General features: G+C 38.5%; 2 protein-coding genes across 3 annotated transcripts in view; one reads left to right on the plus strand and one right to left on the minus strand.

The window, feature by feature from the left end:
* The window catches only part of rnaset2 (ribonuclease T2), a 9342-nt gene extending 3213 nt beyond the window's left edge, over positions 1–6129 (minus strand). The window contains exons 1-7 of the mRNA XM_050049399.1: positions 5972–6129; positions 4126–4203; positions 3864–3918; positions 2438–2493; positions 1767–1824; positions 804–868; positions 435–548 (exon numbers count right to left, since the gene is read on the minus strand). Of these exons, the coding sequence (XP_049905356.1) occupies positions 435–548; positions 804–868; positions 1767–1824; positions 2438–2493; positions 3864–3918; positions 4126–4203; positions 5972–5976 (431 nt within the window). The 5' untranslated portion in view covers positions 5977–6129. The remainder of the gene's footprint in view (positions 1–434; positions 549–803; positions 869–1766; positions 1825–2437; positions 2494–3863; positions 3919–4125; positions 4204–5971) is intronic.
* A 2578-nt stretch (positions 6130–8707) lies between these two features.
* myom2b (myomesin 2b) overlaps positions 8708–16717 on the plus strand; it is a 41551-nt gene continuing 33541 nt past the window's right edge. Inside the window, exons 1-5 of one of the 2 annotated variants that reach the window (XM_050048572.1) lie at positions 8708–8897; positions 11687–11790; positions 14280–14337; positions 14474–14628; positions 14915–15001. In XM_050048572.1, coding sequence (XP_049904529.1) covers positions 11708–11790; positions 14280–14337; positions 14474–14628; positions 14915–15001 — 383 coding nt within the window. In that variant the 5' untranslated portion in view covers positions 8708–8897; positions 11687–11707. The remainder of the gene's footprint in view (positions 8898–11686; positions 11791–14279; positions 14338–14473; positions 14629–14914; positions 15002–16717) is intronic. The other variant, XM_050048582.1, reaches the window with a different exon arrangement.

Consider the following 16717-nt stretch of genomic DNA (forward strand, 5'->3'; position numbering starts at 1 on the left):
TCTACATATACATAGAGGTATACTGGTGGCTTTACAGCCTACATTTTATTGATTATCTCTGATCCCCACGGTCAATTTGGTCTTTGCGACAGTGCGAGCAACACTGCTGACGCTAGGTGGCGCCAAGCTAAAAAAACCCGAATCCTATCTGTTGCCTCTTTAAAACCATTTTCAATATGTAAATAGTCTCCCTTTAGAAAATAACTTGAATAAAAGTGAGATTCTCCGTCCATTAGCTTTTTAAAAAAAAAAATATATATATCATAGCTAAGCAAATGTACATGGTATGATAACTGTCAACTTTCATATCACGGTATACCTTGAAACCTGCATATCGCTGCAACCCTATCAGTAACTTTAAGACAGTTCTGAGAACTTAAAATCAGTCATTGTTTCTGTAGAAAGACGTGCGCGTGTGTGTGTATGTACTATACCTGTCCAAATCCACTTTATGGTATAGTTCCAGTGCCTTGCTGAAGTATTTATGTTGACTATTCAGCGAAGCTGCTTTGGCTGCACATGTGCCATGTTTGTGCCACTCATACTTCCTGTTGAAACAGAACAACAAACACATAGCAATAAGCAGTAGTTATTATCTCTGTCACATTACTTGCATATCCACAGCCACTTGAAGACGCACTGTCAAAAAATACAACCAGTGCAGCAGCAGTTGGAAGATACATGAAAGATGATACTGATGTAGTAGCAGTGTAGTACTATAGTATATTAACTAGAAAGCACACAGTTAAAAAGTGTCAGACAGATTAACAGGCAATAAAAAACAGGAGGGACTGATACAATACCAGAATCCAGCAGATGAGGGGTTAAGTAAGTCAGGCCAACTCTTCTTCATGTCTGGAAGCAGGTCCTGAAAAACAGATTTGTTTTATCTGTCAGTATACAAGCTGGAGAGAAAGATTAGAAAATCATTCATTACCTTCCCAATTTTGGTAATGCCAAATTTTACAGTCTGTCTCGGTTTCATGTACCGTTGCACAATTAATCAAAAAACTATGGAAATCCCAATATTACCAAATGCATTATCAAAACTGAAGGAGCTGCAATTTTTTCATTAAAGTTAAAAAATAAAAAATAAATAAATAAAAAAAAAGCACTGTGTTGCTACAGAGAGGCAGCGACCTGCAAGTCATATTCCAGACATTAGGGAACATGCTAGTTTGGTAGAGACCCAGCAAAAATCAGATCATTGCCATTTTTTAATCTTTTTTTTTTTTTTTTTTTTTTTTGGAGAAAATGAAAGTGCAAAAATAAGCATTCCTACTAAAGTCATGACTCATATCACAATCCCATTATTTGTCAAAATCATCGCATATATATTTTTGCATTAAAGTGAAGCCCTAGTTTCATGTGCTTTAGATAAGAAGAGCGTTTCATCTGGCTTGTTTCTTTTTTGTCCTTCCAGTTTTTTTTTTTTTTTTTTTTTTTTGGAGAAAATGAAAGTGCAAAAATAAGCATTCCTACTAAAGTCATGACTCATATCACAATCCCATTATTTGTCAAAATCATCGCATATATATTTTTGCATTAAAGTGAAGCCCTAGTTTCATGTGCTTTAGATAAGAAGAGCGTTTCATCTGGCTTGTTTCTTTTTTGTCCTTCCAGTTTTCCTTGGTGTAAGCTAGTGTCTGTTTATGTTCCTTCTTGATAAATTAAACTGACTACAGGTCTATAGAAAGAGAATAAATTACTTTTATGAGTTTTACACACAGTTATAAAGACACACTCGGGCTGAACAAGTGCTGTACCTCTATTTGAGAAGAGTTGAAATGCCACGATGAATTGCAGTCGATCCCTTTATCTGGCCTGGAAAACAAAAAGATTATTATTAAATATTAGGCCTGTGTTCCTCACTTGCAGAGAGAGATTATATATATTATTACCACCAAGCAACAGTAACTGATTCAAAGAGCTCTTTTGCCATACATAGCATTTCTTTCTCCAAGTAATGCACAACTAGTTCTTTGCTGTATTTATTCTTATACTATACATTAGGATTTAGCAGTTTCTGTACTATGTAGGCTATATCAGGGTGTTTGGAAATCCAAACGATCTGATTTTCAGTAGTGTCAAAAACACTGACACTCCCCGTTTTTATTAAAGTAAAAAAGAAATTCTGTATTGAGGTGATGCAGTGCACAGCATGCAGCAGCCCCACTGCTGTTTTTTTTAACCACACAAATAGCATCAGATACTTTACATCCTCAAAATGTCTGAGAAAATGACATGAAAAAATAGATACTGCCCAAGCCTACTGTATCTTTTTAATATGTTGTAAAAGCAAACATTTTAAGACAGTACATTTACTCTGAATATTTTTTTTTAAAAGGTAATACATAGCAAGTAGTTGTTCAGCAAGATCTGCCACTCTGAAAAAGAGAAGATGACACTTTTATCTGATTAAAACAGACACACATACCAGAGTCCATGAAGTGTCCAGTAGCTCAAGTTGGGATGACATGCTGGGTGTTCCATCTGAAATGTATAAAAATGAGTATTGTTATTCCATCTGGACACACAAAATTTACAATGAATTCTGTTATCACTAATTAATATGCACTGATACTCTGCTGGCAGTGTCTCACTAAACTCAAGTACAAAAATGCAAGAATAAAAAAAGGTTGAAATGAACACAAAGCTAGTCACAGGTGGTGACTAATGATTAATTCTATTAATTATCAGTACCACTTGCAATGGTTTACTGTTTGTACTTGATGAAGGACTTAAGCGATTAATGAAATGAACAATCACTTTAGAGATACAGTATGTCTTGTTTATTGTATTTATGTTTATCTCCAAAGTTAGGCCTTGGTGTGTCAAAACTTCAAACCTCTGCTGAGAATGTTAGTTTCTCAATTATTAAGCAAAATGAGACTGAGAGCAAATAAGTGGCAAAACATTTTAAGCCCAAACAGAGAGTTGTCATAACAAGAACACAATGTTACCAAAACTTTGCTTCTACCACACAGCCAGGCACATGATACAAAACCACATCACTTGAAGGTTTAAACCATCAGAGACGTTCTCAAAAAGCAAAAACAGCAAGAAAAGTGTTAAAAAGCATGAAATAAGGGATGTGTGTTTTGTTTCGTGACTTAAGGAATGGTTAAAACAGCATCTTCCTGTGTTGAAGAGAATCTTGCCTAATCAAACCACATTGTTGACACACAGCCAGTCTCATGACTCAGACAGAGACATCACATGACATTTAAGGGTTATACACTGACGCAGTGATACAGTATATAGGTATCATTCCAGGGCAATATGAGAAGGGAACATTATCTTAACATGGGATACCATGTTGTTAATCAATTTATCATAATTTTTGAAGAAATATTTTCTGTCCATACTACCCTTAGTTTGTAACAAGGCTATTTTCATCTTTGCTGGTGATGAAAAGAATCTAGCCAGATAACAACATAATACTTTGGCTAGGCCCATGATTTAAGTTACTGCTGGACTAAGAATGCTGCATGTGAAAACACATTAAAGTTTAGGGAACAAAGAGGCTCTTGAGATGACTGTGAAAACCAAAACCTGACTCATCAACCACAGGCTGCTGATAATGCTGATGCTTATCGTGGTATATTGAAAACCTTGTTTCTCATCAATGACTGTGGTATTTATTCAGTTGAACATTAAACTATTGATTTAGGGGCTTAAGTAAGTAACAGCCTCCTCAAGCACAAGTGGTACTAATAACATTAGTGATGGCTCTGTGCTTTTCAACCAGCTAAATAGCAATCATAAGTTTTATTAATTACACCTGTGTTTTTGTGAATCAGCCCTGTTGCATCTTTAAAATGATCAAAATAAGGAAAAAATAAAGGCAGGAAGAAACTTACACTACAGAAGGTGGTTGGCCAGTGGTGGGTCAGGATCAGTTTGGTCCACATGTGTCTGAAATACACACACAGGCGTTAATTTCTCAGTCAAGTCCAAATCATTTATTATTTGAAAAGGATGATAAGGACACAACGTTGTGTATTGAGAGTTATATGTTAATTTAATAGACATAGAAAAGGAGAGGCAGAAAATTCAGGGTTCATTAGGCCATCTACCATCATATTCATCTATGAGTACAGTGTATTATTTTGCTCTACTTACGGAGGTGAAATCACAAAGGCAGATGACAGGGCTACTGCCAGGCAGAGCAGAAGAGGGGCGCAGAGCCTCATGTCTGACCTAAAAGAAGATAATAGATTTTTCAGTCACAGCTCCTTTTATGCAGAACGCAGGGTGCGTTCTGAATCGCATACTTTTTCTTTGTACTTTTAGTAGGTACTGCAGCTGCCCTTAAAAAGTACGTACTGTTGCATGCGGTATGCACACAACTGGGACATACTACTTTCTCATAACATTAGGCCCTGAACTTTGACACTCTTGCTTTTGTATCCATTGCCTTGGAGGTAAAAAAAAAAAGGTCACTGAGATGGAGATCAACCCGGACAACTTGTAGACTCTAACTTGTATATTCTAACATAATATTTGCAACATGTTGCATTGCCATTGTTATTTTCATAGTTATGTCCTTTTGTTGATTGTAATACTTAGGAATGTTGATAGTTTAAGTGAACTAAATATTCATATTATTATTTGTCATCTGTCAATGAGCTGTTAAGCTGTCTAGTGTTTGTGGGTCAGTCGATGTGACATATCATCTGCTGTGCAAAGAATTGTGGGTCAGAATAGTCAGTAAAGCATGCTAGCTTGCATACTGCAAAATCTGACCGGATGTAGTAGAACATCCTGGTATTTTTTGGCATTCTGTATTAGACATACTATGTATTGGGACACACTAAACCTTTAACAGGCATACTATAAAGTATGGTAGTTAGTATTAAACATCAGAACATCCCATGTCCCTGCAAGACCCACATTACAACATTAAAACTACATCCAGAGTGTAGAATTAGTCCAGTTTTATTTAGCCTATATAGCACTAGGTTAGAACAAAGGTTATCTAGGGACACTTTTAATATAGTGCAGTCTAGACCATATCCTTAATAAAAAAGATGATTTGTGACTGGAGAATTCATGCATTATTATCAAAGTACATTTTGTAATATTTTATAAAATTAAGAACAAAAATTGACCGTGCATTACATAAGTTGTAGATGTTAGTCTAGTTAACTCAGCAATAACAACAGGCTCTTGTGCACAGTGACTGGCAAAAGGAGAAAAATGGGTAGAGGCTTTGACTCTGGGAAGTGGTAATTAAGATCTCATGTAACAGTTTAATTAGCTAATCGAGAAAAAAAAAACTTAAAACTTAGCAACCTCTCCCTCAAGTACAGAAACGGTAACAAATGCACCCATATTACCCGGGCTCGTTTAGCAAACAGTGAAAAATCCCACGACTTATGGAGACGACAGGTGATCACGTGGATCTAATTATCACAGGATAGATATCTCTCAGCTTGTGCTAAAATGTGCTGTTCTGTGACATATCTCAGGCTGGAGTTCCCTGTGTCGTGGTGAAACTGTCCTGTTTGTGTCAATACACAAAAGGCGTCTTACACACGAAGTCAACAACAATGCCAAAGACATATGTAACGTTAACGCTATGTACTTTTTAGATACTTAGACGCTTTTTAACTGCAGTGCAGCTATCAGTGTAGCACCCGTAGGAAAAAATGGTGTCGAACAATAACAAGCTATCACACTCGGAATTAAATAACATTTTAGTTAACAAACAAAGCGTTTTTCTGTTGTTAACATTAACTAACTTCGTGCTAATCTAAAGCTAACGTTCGCAGCTACATTTGTGATAACGTTAGCTAAACCGAGCTAAACACTCGAGACAATATCGGCAGTTGGACGTTAACGTTAAACTTTAACCAGCTAACTGACGCTTCAGTTGGTTGAGCACAACGGACAACGTAAAACTGAACATCAGTTATAAACTAACACGGGTTGTTTTAAACAGCTGCCCTGATTAAATTGGTCTCACCTCATGCCGGATATGTTGCAACAAAGATCTGCGGTGGCTACTCAAACACTGCGCAGCTTTTCATTTTAAAAAAAAATCTAACTACACTGGTACATGACAGCTACGGGATATGTACAAGGGAGCAGTCTGTTGTTTATGTCCCGCAGCCGCTTCACTACCTGTCTGTCTGCTCAGCCAATCGGGAGCGCCGAGGACGTTATACGTCATCACGTGGTGGGATGGTAGGCTTGATATATTGTTCGGGTCCCACCGGGTGCTCCTTGTCTTGAAGACGTATAATGATGATGTGAAACTAGATTCGCTGATGTAACTGTGCAAGTGTCCCTTTTGCGACAGCTTGCTCTAATGATAATATTCTAGTAGTAAAGTAAGGCCAGTTCTCGTCACAGTTTTTTGTTTTATTATATGTAATGATGAAATTTATTAAGCTAAAATGAAGGCTTTTTATTAAACACCACACAGGCACTCATATGTCTTGATGTTTTTTGTTACTAACTCAAATTTGATTGTCAACACGTGGTGGTTTTACAATGCTTTCACAACAAATTACTGAATGTATCTGTAGTCAGGCTTAACAACCAAACCACACAACATACATTATTCATAGTGTTAAATGAATATGTATTTTCTGGATGATTTAAAATATATATATTGACAGTGAGTAATGAGAGAGCAGACATGAATAGCTGGACTGTGCTCACAGCATACTGGGGGATTTGCTGTACATCTCTAATGTTACTCTGTGCATTAATGTCTTTACAGCTGCTGTAGTTTTTGGCAAGCTGCATCCTATATGCCTCTAAGCACTAAACAGAAATCATGTGACCTGAACAGAGGTTTATTTACATTATTTATTTAAAACACATTGTGCAATTAATGGAAAGGGACAGTAGATATAATTTTCTGTCAGAATGCCTCAGGTCCTGATCAGTGTAAGTCCAACATCAAAATATATAATGATAATTGATTCTTGTTCTAAATAGACAGTGAACTATATATTGAGTCCTCACGTCATGCATCTTCAATTGAAGATAAATATTCAGTCAGACATTTTCCTCCTGTAAAGTGCTCTGCACAAACGATTCATAATTTAAAGTTAATCGGACAGGCCTGACTTATTAAATGTATGAAGTGCCCAGGGGTTCCTTTTAAATAATGACTCATTATAAGCCAATGTGTAAAATTAAGCATGTCAGGAGACTAAAATGAGAGAGTAATTAATCTTGCTATGTCTCCAGGGATTGCAATGTCAAAAAGTGTTGCCTGGAAGAGTCAAAATGTCATAATATCCACTTGGAAGACGCAGAGATTCATCATACAACAAAAGTACACTCACACTTTCAAAAACTGTTATTTCTTTCTTGTCCAACTTGCTGAAAATGTACCACCATCTCATTACCCTGGAGCCCTGGCTTACCAGTGTCTCACTGTCAGCCAGCAATATAATGTCCTAAAATTATCACTGGGCTTTGGTTACAGAGTGTACATCCACATGACCAACAGAGGGCTCTTTTCGACCACAGACGTCAGTACTGTACACATTGTACACATACACATGCCAGCACGCGAACAAACACATACACACACAAAACAAGCAAAAGGACAAAGAGTAAACAAAGACTACAGAAGTGAACATAAGTACATTGACGCTTGCATGGACTGACTGGAGTTTATAAATATTTTAGCCATATAAGACGTTCAAGATTTATTAAGGCAAATTAAACCATATATAGGAACAAGTCATATGTCTCAAGTGTCTGTATAATTTTCAATGCAGAGTCCCATTGACTCTTGGTGACTCTCCCCTCTGACATTTTAATCTCTTAACAAAATGCTTTTAATGTAATTTGTATTTTAATTAATTAGAAATCATAAATACTGTATTTTGCATATATGATGATGATTATTATTTGATATTTAATCATTAATTTGATGAGAGTGGGACCTCGTAAGTCCAAAAACCTAAGCTGCTTGAGTTTGTGTCGCCTTGGTAGCTGTTGTTCACACTCTTCTCCCACTCACACATCACACGCTCCTCCCTGAGCCCCCATCCTGTCACTCTCTCACTCCTCTCTTTCCGTTTTTTCCCCAAGTGTAACTCCATGTTGTCCCATCCTATGATTTCGCCTCAGATGTGAAATGTGTTTCACAGCTCCTCCACTGTGTCAGGAATAGTCGAGCTGTAACTGTAGCTAGTTTTATAAATAGGCCATGGCCAAAGTTCAGCATGCGACACAGTGTCTGAAGACGCTTCTGAGTGCAGATGGAGAGAGATCTTAAAGAGGGGCTTGGGAACTGTTTGAAATGCAGCTATAATGATTTAATTGTATATGAGAAACAGCTGTACACTGTAGATGTACTGTATGTTGCAACATTGAATGTAAAGTTATTTTTCAGAGTTTAAAGGTACATGCTCTCTAAGCTCTGTAATGCTGTCTTTAGTATGTTTTATTATTCAAGAAATATGCAATTGTGGCATTGAAGAAATTAAGCTGACCAGCCCTGTTGCCATATTGCTGCCTATTCTGTAGAGCTAAAAATGCAGCTTGAACATGTGTAGCACCGCCCACCCATAACAGATTCTCTGCATTGTCTGGATCAGCTGGTATACTTGAATAACCAGTTGTTAAGCATCACTTGTTGCGCTAACATCCCAGAAACCAGCAATTGTGCCAACATACTCATCCACCAAAAACTGTAATGGGCAAACCCTGTTAATCAAATAGTTGACTGGTTCTAGTGGCCCACAGTCTTGAAGGATACTGGTTATATATAGGCAGCTCTCTCTCCTTATAAGGCCTCAGGGAGAGGCAGGTGGGGGTCGTTGGAGACGGGTGGTGGTTTTGTTGGCCTGGTACTTGGTTTAGGCTGACTCCCTGTGGATTCAGGCTGACAACCGAAGTCGCTGCAAAGGAAATCTCAAGGGGTAAGAAAACTGTATTTTTATTATCTGGTTTGTTTCTATCACCTCTGTATCCTCAGCTTTTTGATCTACTTTTGTTTCAAACATAGGTGTTGCAGGTGGGATCAGTAGGGTGGAGGGATAGTGAGCAGATTAGGGCAAGACCAAGGGGTGTTGCGTGGCCCCTAACTGAAGCTAATAATACTTGAAGTGATGAATTACAGGATATATGACTTGCGAAGGATTAGCTGAAATTCAGTTTGTAGAAATGAGTTAACCACTGTTTTGAGATTTATGGCTAAAATTGCCTTGTTTGACACAAGAAAGATCTCTGTGTTTATCATAGACTGTTAATTGGTTAAAATGGATTCCCATTGGACAGTCAAATTTGGTAGGGACATTTGAGACTGTTGCTTCAGTGGACAAAAAGCTGATGTGTAATTCAGGGATTTATAATGTGTGGATTTTATTTGAGCTTTAATTTTTGAATTAAGGAACTAAGAATACAAATCAGCCATTATTATTCCATTGTATTCCCATTGTCACTAATTAGCACACAGCAAGTGTTTGTATTGAAATAGCAACCGTTATTGCAAGTTGCAGGATTTTAGAGGTTTTATGGTTATGAATTTTAGAGGTTTACTGTTACAGAGAGAGAGGCTCGGGTGTCATTTGGCAGGCGTTTGTGCTGTTACAGTTATGGCTGTACCGACGGAGGCAGAGAACAGCTCCAGGGGTGTAGGGCTAATGGGACGAGAATATGACCTACCTGCAGTGACCAGTTGCCTGAGGGCAGCTGAGTTTAATGTGGATTTTCTTTGGAAGCACAGTGTGTTCTTGTGTCTGTTGGCTTTGATTTTCGATTTTGTGACATCTGCTTTAGAAGTTGCTTCATAAATAAACTCTACTTACAAGGTATAACTGGGAGTTAAGTGATTTTAGTGGTGCAGCTCAGAGACTCTTTTGGACAGGCTGGCTAACTGATCCTTGAGTAGGGGTGAAGTGTGTCCAACCACAGAACATTTTCTATGACAGCTTAATAATTTGGGGGCTCCTCTACAGCACAACCACTAGATTCAACCAGGCATTTACCTGTTATCATTGACTTTAGGCGTCAGAGGTTAGGGCATTATGATGTAATGTGTCTGATTGATTGGCAGGTTGATTGGCAGTTTTGGGGCATAATAAGTGATTTAAACACTCTGAGGTTAATGTTTGAATGATGTGGAAGTAGGAATGTCTTTGCCAGCGGAGCATGTCTCAGTAGCTTTCAGGGTTAGGCTGGGCTGGGAGATCCGCGTCATGTTTCACCTGACCTTATTTCTGGTCTCTGAGGACTTAGGTGATGTAAGGCAATTATGTTCCAACGCCGCTATGACTGCATGATGTAAGACAAAGTTATGTTCTTCCTCTGCTCTATGCACTGTAAAACGTATTCATGTCACACACACAGCAACTTAACTGCCAATGGGGCATGTGTGGCAATATTCCCCTTTCTTTCTTTTTTTATGTTGGGTAGTATCAGTGTTATGTTCACACCATGTTATGTCTCAGTCTTCTTGCTAGTGCAGGATGTGCCATACGAACAGTAGAAATGTATTATCATAACAGCTATTATTTTACAAACCCCACACCAAATAACTGTTTGTGTTTAATTTAGTTACATTCACTTGTCTTTAAAGTGGAAACCAGCAACTTTTCAACTTTCACCTGAAGCATTTTTTAAGTGGTTTTATTGTTGAAGCTGCTGACACAAAGACAACCAGTTTCAGTTTTCCTCAGAGTCAACACCGGACACATTGCATTTGTTTTCACATTACTTTGGTTGTTCCTCTGACTGCCAATTCTGTTATTGGGGATAGTAACTACAGAGAACTTACTTTTATACTCTTTGGCAACTGGGGATAGCTACCAGGAAAAACAAAGGTGCTATCCGTTTTCCTGTTTAGTAGCGCAGTAGTTGACGTATTTCCTTTGTGCCATAAATCAAGCCTTAATTTTCTCCAGAGATTGTACACAGTGGCAGACAGAATTGCAAAGTGAAAGCGAGGCCCATACAGAACCAGTCTAAATGCAGCTGATGTCATTACTTTATAGCCATACATTGTGCAATCAATATTTACTTCATAATATTAAATTACAGCAACAGTGTCTTTTTAAAGTGGAAAATAACAGTATTCACAGTCCCCCACTGTATATAAAACTAATAAATATACAACTGCTTGTGCAGAATTTGGAGCTGTCAAATTGATGGATGGGCTTTAGTGCAGCTGTACTGTCAGTGGTTGTTATATTACTGGTCCAACAATAGTCTATATCCATGCCTTTTGTTTATGTATATACACGTGTGTCTGTGTGTCTGGTGTCGTTAAGTTAATATGGTGTCACCTTGTCATTCCTGAAGCTGACAGTAGGACCGCTGTGTTTGTGTGTGACAGTGTTTCCGACTCCTCGTGTCCAAATTCCAGGAGGGCTTTTCTTTTAGCAGTTGTCGAGGCAGTAAACACAGATATATATTGTCCCCATATTTTACACTACACGTACTGTTGCAAAGCACTAAGTCATTAATAGTGAGAAATGTAGGGCCTTGTATCTAAAAGCTCCAATCACTCCAAGTTAATCACCTCTCTTTCCTCACATTTGCCTTCATGACCGTGTCTAATTCCTGAAGTCACATCGACAGTCCTTCAGAGTTGGTAGTCTCATGTTTGTGTCTGTGGGCGTAAATGTGTCGCTGGTCTGACTTGTAAGTCGGGTTTACTGTACTTTGTTACCATGTCAGTATGTGTGTGTGTGTGTTACTGGTCCAACAGGTCAGTACCTACAGTGTCACCATGTCAGCGTTGATCAAACGTGGGTCGTACAACCATGAATACCAACACAAACAGAGGAAATATGTGGTTAAAGAGTACAGCAGGTATACTCTAAGGCTAATTACAACTAAAACATTAAACTAACAGTAGTATTGTAACAGTAATAAGCTTTGACTAGGTTAAAACAGTAAAGCTAACCTGGTTAACAGTAAGCTGCTAACATCAAGAGCAAATTAACCCTGAGCTGGCCAAGCTTAACTTAAAAAAATGGTTTTCACAGCTGATGTCCCAAACTTATTTCTAAAGGGATATGAGGGCTTATCAAAGCTTTTTTTTTAAATTGATAATTAATGGCTATGTTGAGATAAATGTAATTTTAGTATTTTTCTCATGTTTCAGAGTGGCTTTCCAAACTTTAAAGCAGCAAAAGTCTTATACTGATGCTTTTTCTAAAGCTATGATCCGAACCACCACAGGAAGTTGTTGATGCAGACTGATTTGTTAGATATATAGTTTAACTTAGCTATACTAATTTTAACATAGACCTCTTTGGGAAGCTGTATTATGTGAAATGTTAAATTTTGATTGAAACAAGATTGAGTAAAACGACAACAAAAACACATCCTTAATTTTTCCTGTAGCAAACTGACTGATGTCAATTTAAGATAGTCCAACATCTCGGGGAAATAATCTTTTGCTAATAGATTTTCTGTCACATTGCTGTGATTTGTAGCTATGTAGAAAGTGTGTTTGTTTGTGTGCTGTGTTTCATGTTTGTATTTACCATTTTAAATTATTATTATTTTTGCTGCTGCTCACCTCTTACTGCTTCTTTTTTAATCTTTGCTAATAAGCAGCTAACGGGCACAAGTCTGACCATTGTTAAAGGAGCAGTGTGTAGGATTCAGGGGAATCTATTCCATAAGTATGTTTTCATCAGTGTATGATCAACTGAATCTAACAATCCTTGTGATTTTGTTATCTCAGATTGAGCCATTTATGTCTATGTAAGTAGTAGTGCCTCTTCCAGGGAGCATGCCATTTTGCACCGCCATGTTTATATACAGTAGCCCAGAACGGACAAACACTGGCTCTAGAGAGGGCCTTTCACAATTTTACATTACCAGAAGGCCACTGTAGGTTTTTTACACGCTTGGAGAGGGAGTAGTTAGGGGAAGGATATTGAGCTGGTTGCAATCTGCAGCCTCAACATGAGATGCCACTAAATCTTACACCCTGCTCCTTTAAATGAGGTCTGCTCACTAAGTTTGACGGAGTGTGCACTGACAAGTGTTGGATTCTTTTCCTCATGTAGAGGTAGTGATTCTGCTCATGTAGAGCTCATTTCCCTGACTGATTTCCTAATCCTTTTATTTTAAACTCAAGTAAGTATAAAGCTTGTATGTGTAATGTGCTCTAAGCACTGATTGACTGATTTGCTGGTCAAATATAAGTTTACTATTTCGTGCTCATTATGATCATAACAGACAACAATTTCATGCACATTTAAAGAGATACCAAAAGAGATAGATAGATGATATCTTTTAGAGGTTGAGGTGAAAAACGTGAAGTTCTTTTTTTTCCCCCCGCAACTCTCCTCTACAGAGCAGCACACTGAAATTTGGATACCACCACAAATCTCACAGTAAATGCTCGTCATACCCCACATGCATCACAAGACATGACTTTTGGTCATCTTGTTCTCGTAATCTGCAACGTGGTCCTTCAGCCTTGGCCTCATCACAGAGGTTCCCACACCAACTGTTTTGCTGGGCACTCCCCGCCATTTTGTGGTGACAGTAGTGGAATGACATCATGCCTGGAGACTTTATGGACAACAGTGATGCAAGACATGGACACAAGGCTTGACACTACTGACTGTGTCTCTCCCGCTGACAATCTCCAGCTCTCAGGCAACGGGCATGTTGCGTGAGACTTCAATGCCTTAAGCCTGTCAGAAAAATATCCTGTGTGAAAAATAAATTTAGTTTATAATCCAAATAAAGTAAAAACAGGCACAGCAGCCCATGTCCCAGCAAGTAATAGGTAGGATTGTTGGATCAGTACTGAGTGACTTTACTGGTAATTTCAAATTTCAGTGCGCTCCTCAGAGGAGAGAAGTCAGCTGGCCTGAAGAGTCTGCTAGAGGCCTCCATCTTCGCTCATAGACCTTTGATTATAATGGATAACTTCCTTTCTTTATTTACAAATGTGGAATCAGATTATAAGTTCTGTTAAGCACTGGCCACAGACTGCATAGAGTCTTCTCCACATATCAAAACAAACTAACACACAGCACTGAAGCTTCTTTGGAAGCTTGTTTTTTGGGCTGGTAGACACCTGAATACCTAAACACTCAACACGCCCCAATAAACCTTCAACAGCAAAGGCATTTTTTCCACACACATACTGTAGTTATTGTATTGAAACCAGTGATACTTGCTGTAAATGTTATTTGGGCAGAGATGCACCCTTACACAAGTCTAATGTGAAATCTTCATGTACAAAGAATTTGTTCAATTCTCAGCTCGCGTACAAGGAAAACATTGTTCTCCTGAATCTGTGTGAAAACTGACTCACTGTTTGTCTTTAGTTCTGAGGCGATGGAGGAAAGCTATGAGTACAAAACCAAGGTTCATGTCCAGGAAATGGTAAGAATCTCTGAACTTTTCAATGACAGACAATAGTAGTTGAATCACATTGTTTTAAAAATGTTTATCTATGGTGTTTATTGTTTATATGTTAGTATTGTTTGCTTAGTATCGGTATTTTTGTTTACCTGTTTAGGTAAAGACAAAGAGGCTGGACAAATATGTGCATGAGGAGCCCATGATCAGGGGACCAAAGTTCCTGGTCAGACTCAGATCTCACACCGTGTTTGAGAACACCCCAGTCCAGCTCTTCTGTACCGTTGAGGGCTACCCCATGCCCTCTGTAACTTGGTGAGTAAGAACTAAAGACATGTTTTTCTTTTAACCCGGTTATGTAGTACTAAACTGACAAAATGTACCATTTAAAGGCAGACTTTATTTTTTACAGTTACTCAACAGTATGAGACTCAACACTATTTCATGAGGATACGTTGGCCTATCATCGCTCTGTCCTCTCTTCATTTAGATTTGATAGCAATGTGATAGTAGATCTTAGTAGTGATGTTAACAAAGTTAGAAATGTCTGTTATGTCCACTTGTCTTGATGCTGGTGAGCTGTAATCTTCCTCTGTTTCAGGTATAAAGATGGTATGATCCTGGGCATGTCCTCTGGACAGTACCTGGTTAAAGCTAAAGGTGGAATGCACACTCTGGAGATCCCAAGGTACAGTGAGTCAAAAAACACAGAATTATTTAACAAGTCCCCTGTGGACTTCTTGATAAGCAGGCTTTCATAAGAGAGGGGCACTCCACCAGTTTTATTCATGGAGGTCAGTTCACTTACTTCTTTGGAGGGAGCTTTGTAGAGCCAAATTAAAATATTTAACAGAAGACCTGCCTCCATAAACTGCAGATACGGATTTTGAAATGAAATATGCTATTGAGTTGCATTATGTGTATGTTGGATGTATAATTTTTGAAGGTTAACCCACAGTAGAGGTTAAACGTTACGATATTTCAGCCTCTGCCTCTTTTTTTTTTCTTTTTTTTTTTGATATGACTCTCACAAGCCCCCCGACATTATGTATATGTGCACTCTTAAAACACTGAAGTGACCCATAGCACCTTATTTTCTACGAAGCATGCAGAGGCTCACGTGAAACATGAGACACATTTGTGTCACAGCAGAGAGTTGTCACGGTTTGTGGCAGTACAGTGCACTATTAATGGAGCTGTATGAGACATTCAGAGAATATCTATGATTCAGAGTCTGCACATGGGTCACAACATGGCGGTGGCTGATGGTGTGAATGGTGCTAACTTAATAAACACTGCTAACAATTGTCTTACATTAGGCTTATTCGAGATGAGCCAGGCCTGCACAGAGTTGACCACCAACAGTCATCACACAATCCATGCTGATTAGATTTGGGTCTGACTTGATCCTGAACTGCTCCAATGTCATGCACATGAGGACAACGATAACTAGAGCTAGGCGGCTGTAGTTTTTGAACCAGGTGCTGCAGTACCTCTCCACTGACTGTAAGGCTGAGGGCATGATGGGAAACACCAAAAAGAGCTGATTGACTCTCAGTTTTGACCAGAAAATCCCATTTTTGTGTGTAATTGTAATATTTAAAGCTTGATTGTAGGCTGTTAGTCTAAAGTTGTGCAATGAAGGTTTAATCAGTTGACAAAAAAATCTCGTTTGGTTGATAATAAAAGGTTAGAACATGGTCTGCAAACTACAAATGGATCTTCCTGTAGAAGGTCGTTGGAAACTCTGACTTGACAGCAGCTTTTATTTATCGCCGCCTGATCTCGTCTACATTCCAGGTGAGGTGCAGTTCAACTAAAACGAGCCTATTGTTACCTGCAGGGAAAACTGAAGGATGGGCGCTATGCTTCTATAATGATGCCGTCCTGATATCAGCCTTAAACGCTGTACAAGCACAGTGCATAGCAACAGCAATTAGCAAGCCAGTGGGACAAACTCACAGGGACTCACATACACTGACATGCACATGAGGCCGACACATCTACCACAACAACCCAGACAGAAGCTCGAATTACAAAACATACAGAGGTAGCGTGACTTCATTCTGTGTTCAGGACACCAATACTATATCTTTACATAGCAAAAAGTGGTTTGCTGCTATATTAATTCACTGAATGTCGCATACAGAACCTTAAAAGGCAGCAATGCTCCAACAGAATTTATAATAAGAGGACTAAAATCTGATGTAAACAATGCAAGTGCCTCAGCAGTTCAAACTGAGGTTTACCAAATGTTTAGAAAATACATACGATATAGGATACAATTCATATTTGTGAGAAACTGTTTGTGTACAATGAGAAATCCAAATGGCTGTCTTTCACTAATCATGTCCATTTACTGGGTGTAATTCCACTTGGGCCCCTGACTGGCTTATCACCTATC

This window comes from Epinephelus moara, chromosome 1 (genome assembly GCF_006386435.1).
Source record: "Epinephelus moara isolate mb chromosome 1, YSFRI_EMoa_1.0, whole genome shotgun sequence".
NCBI lineage: Eukaryota > Metazoa > Chordata > Actinopteri > Perciformes > Serranidae > Epinephelus > Epinephelus moara.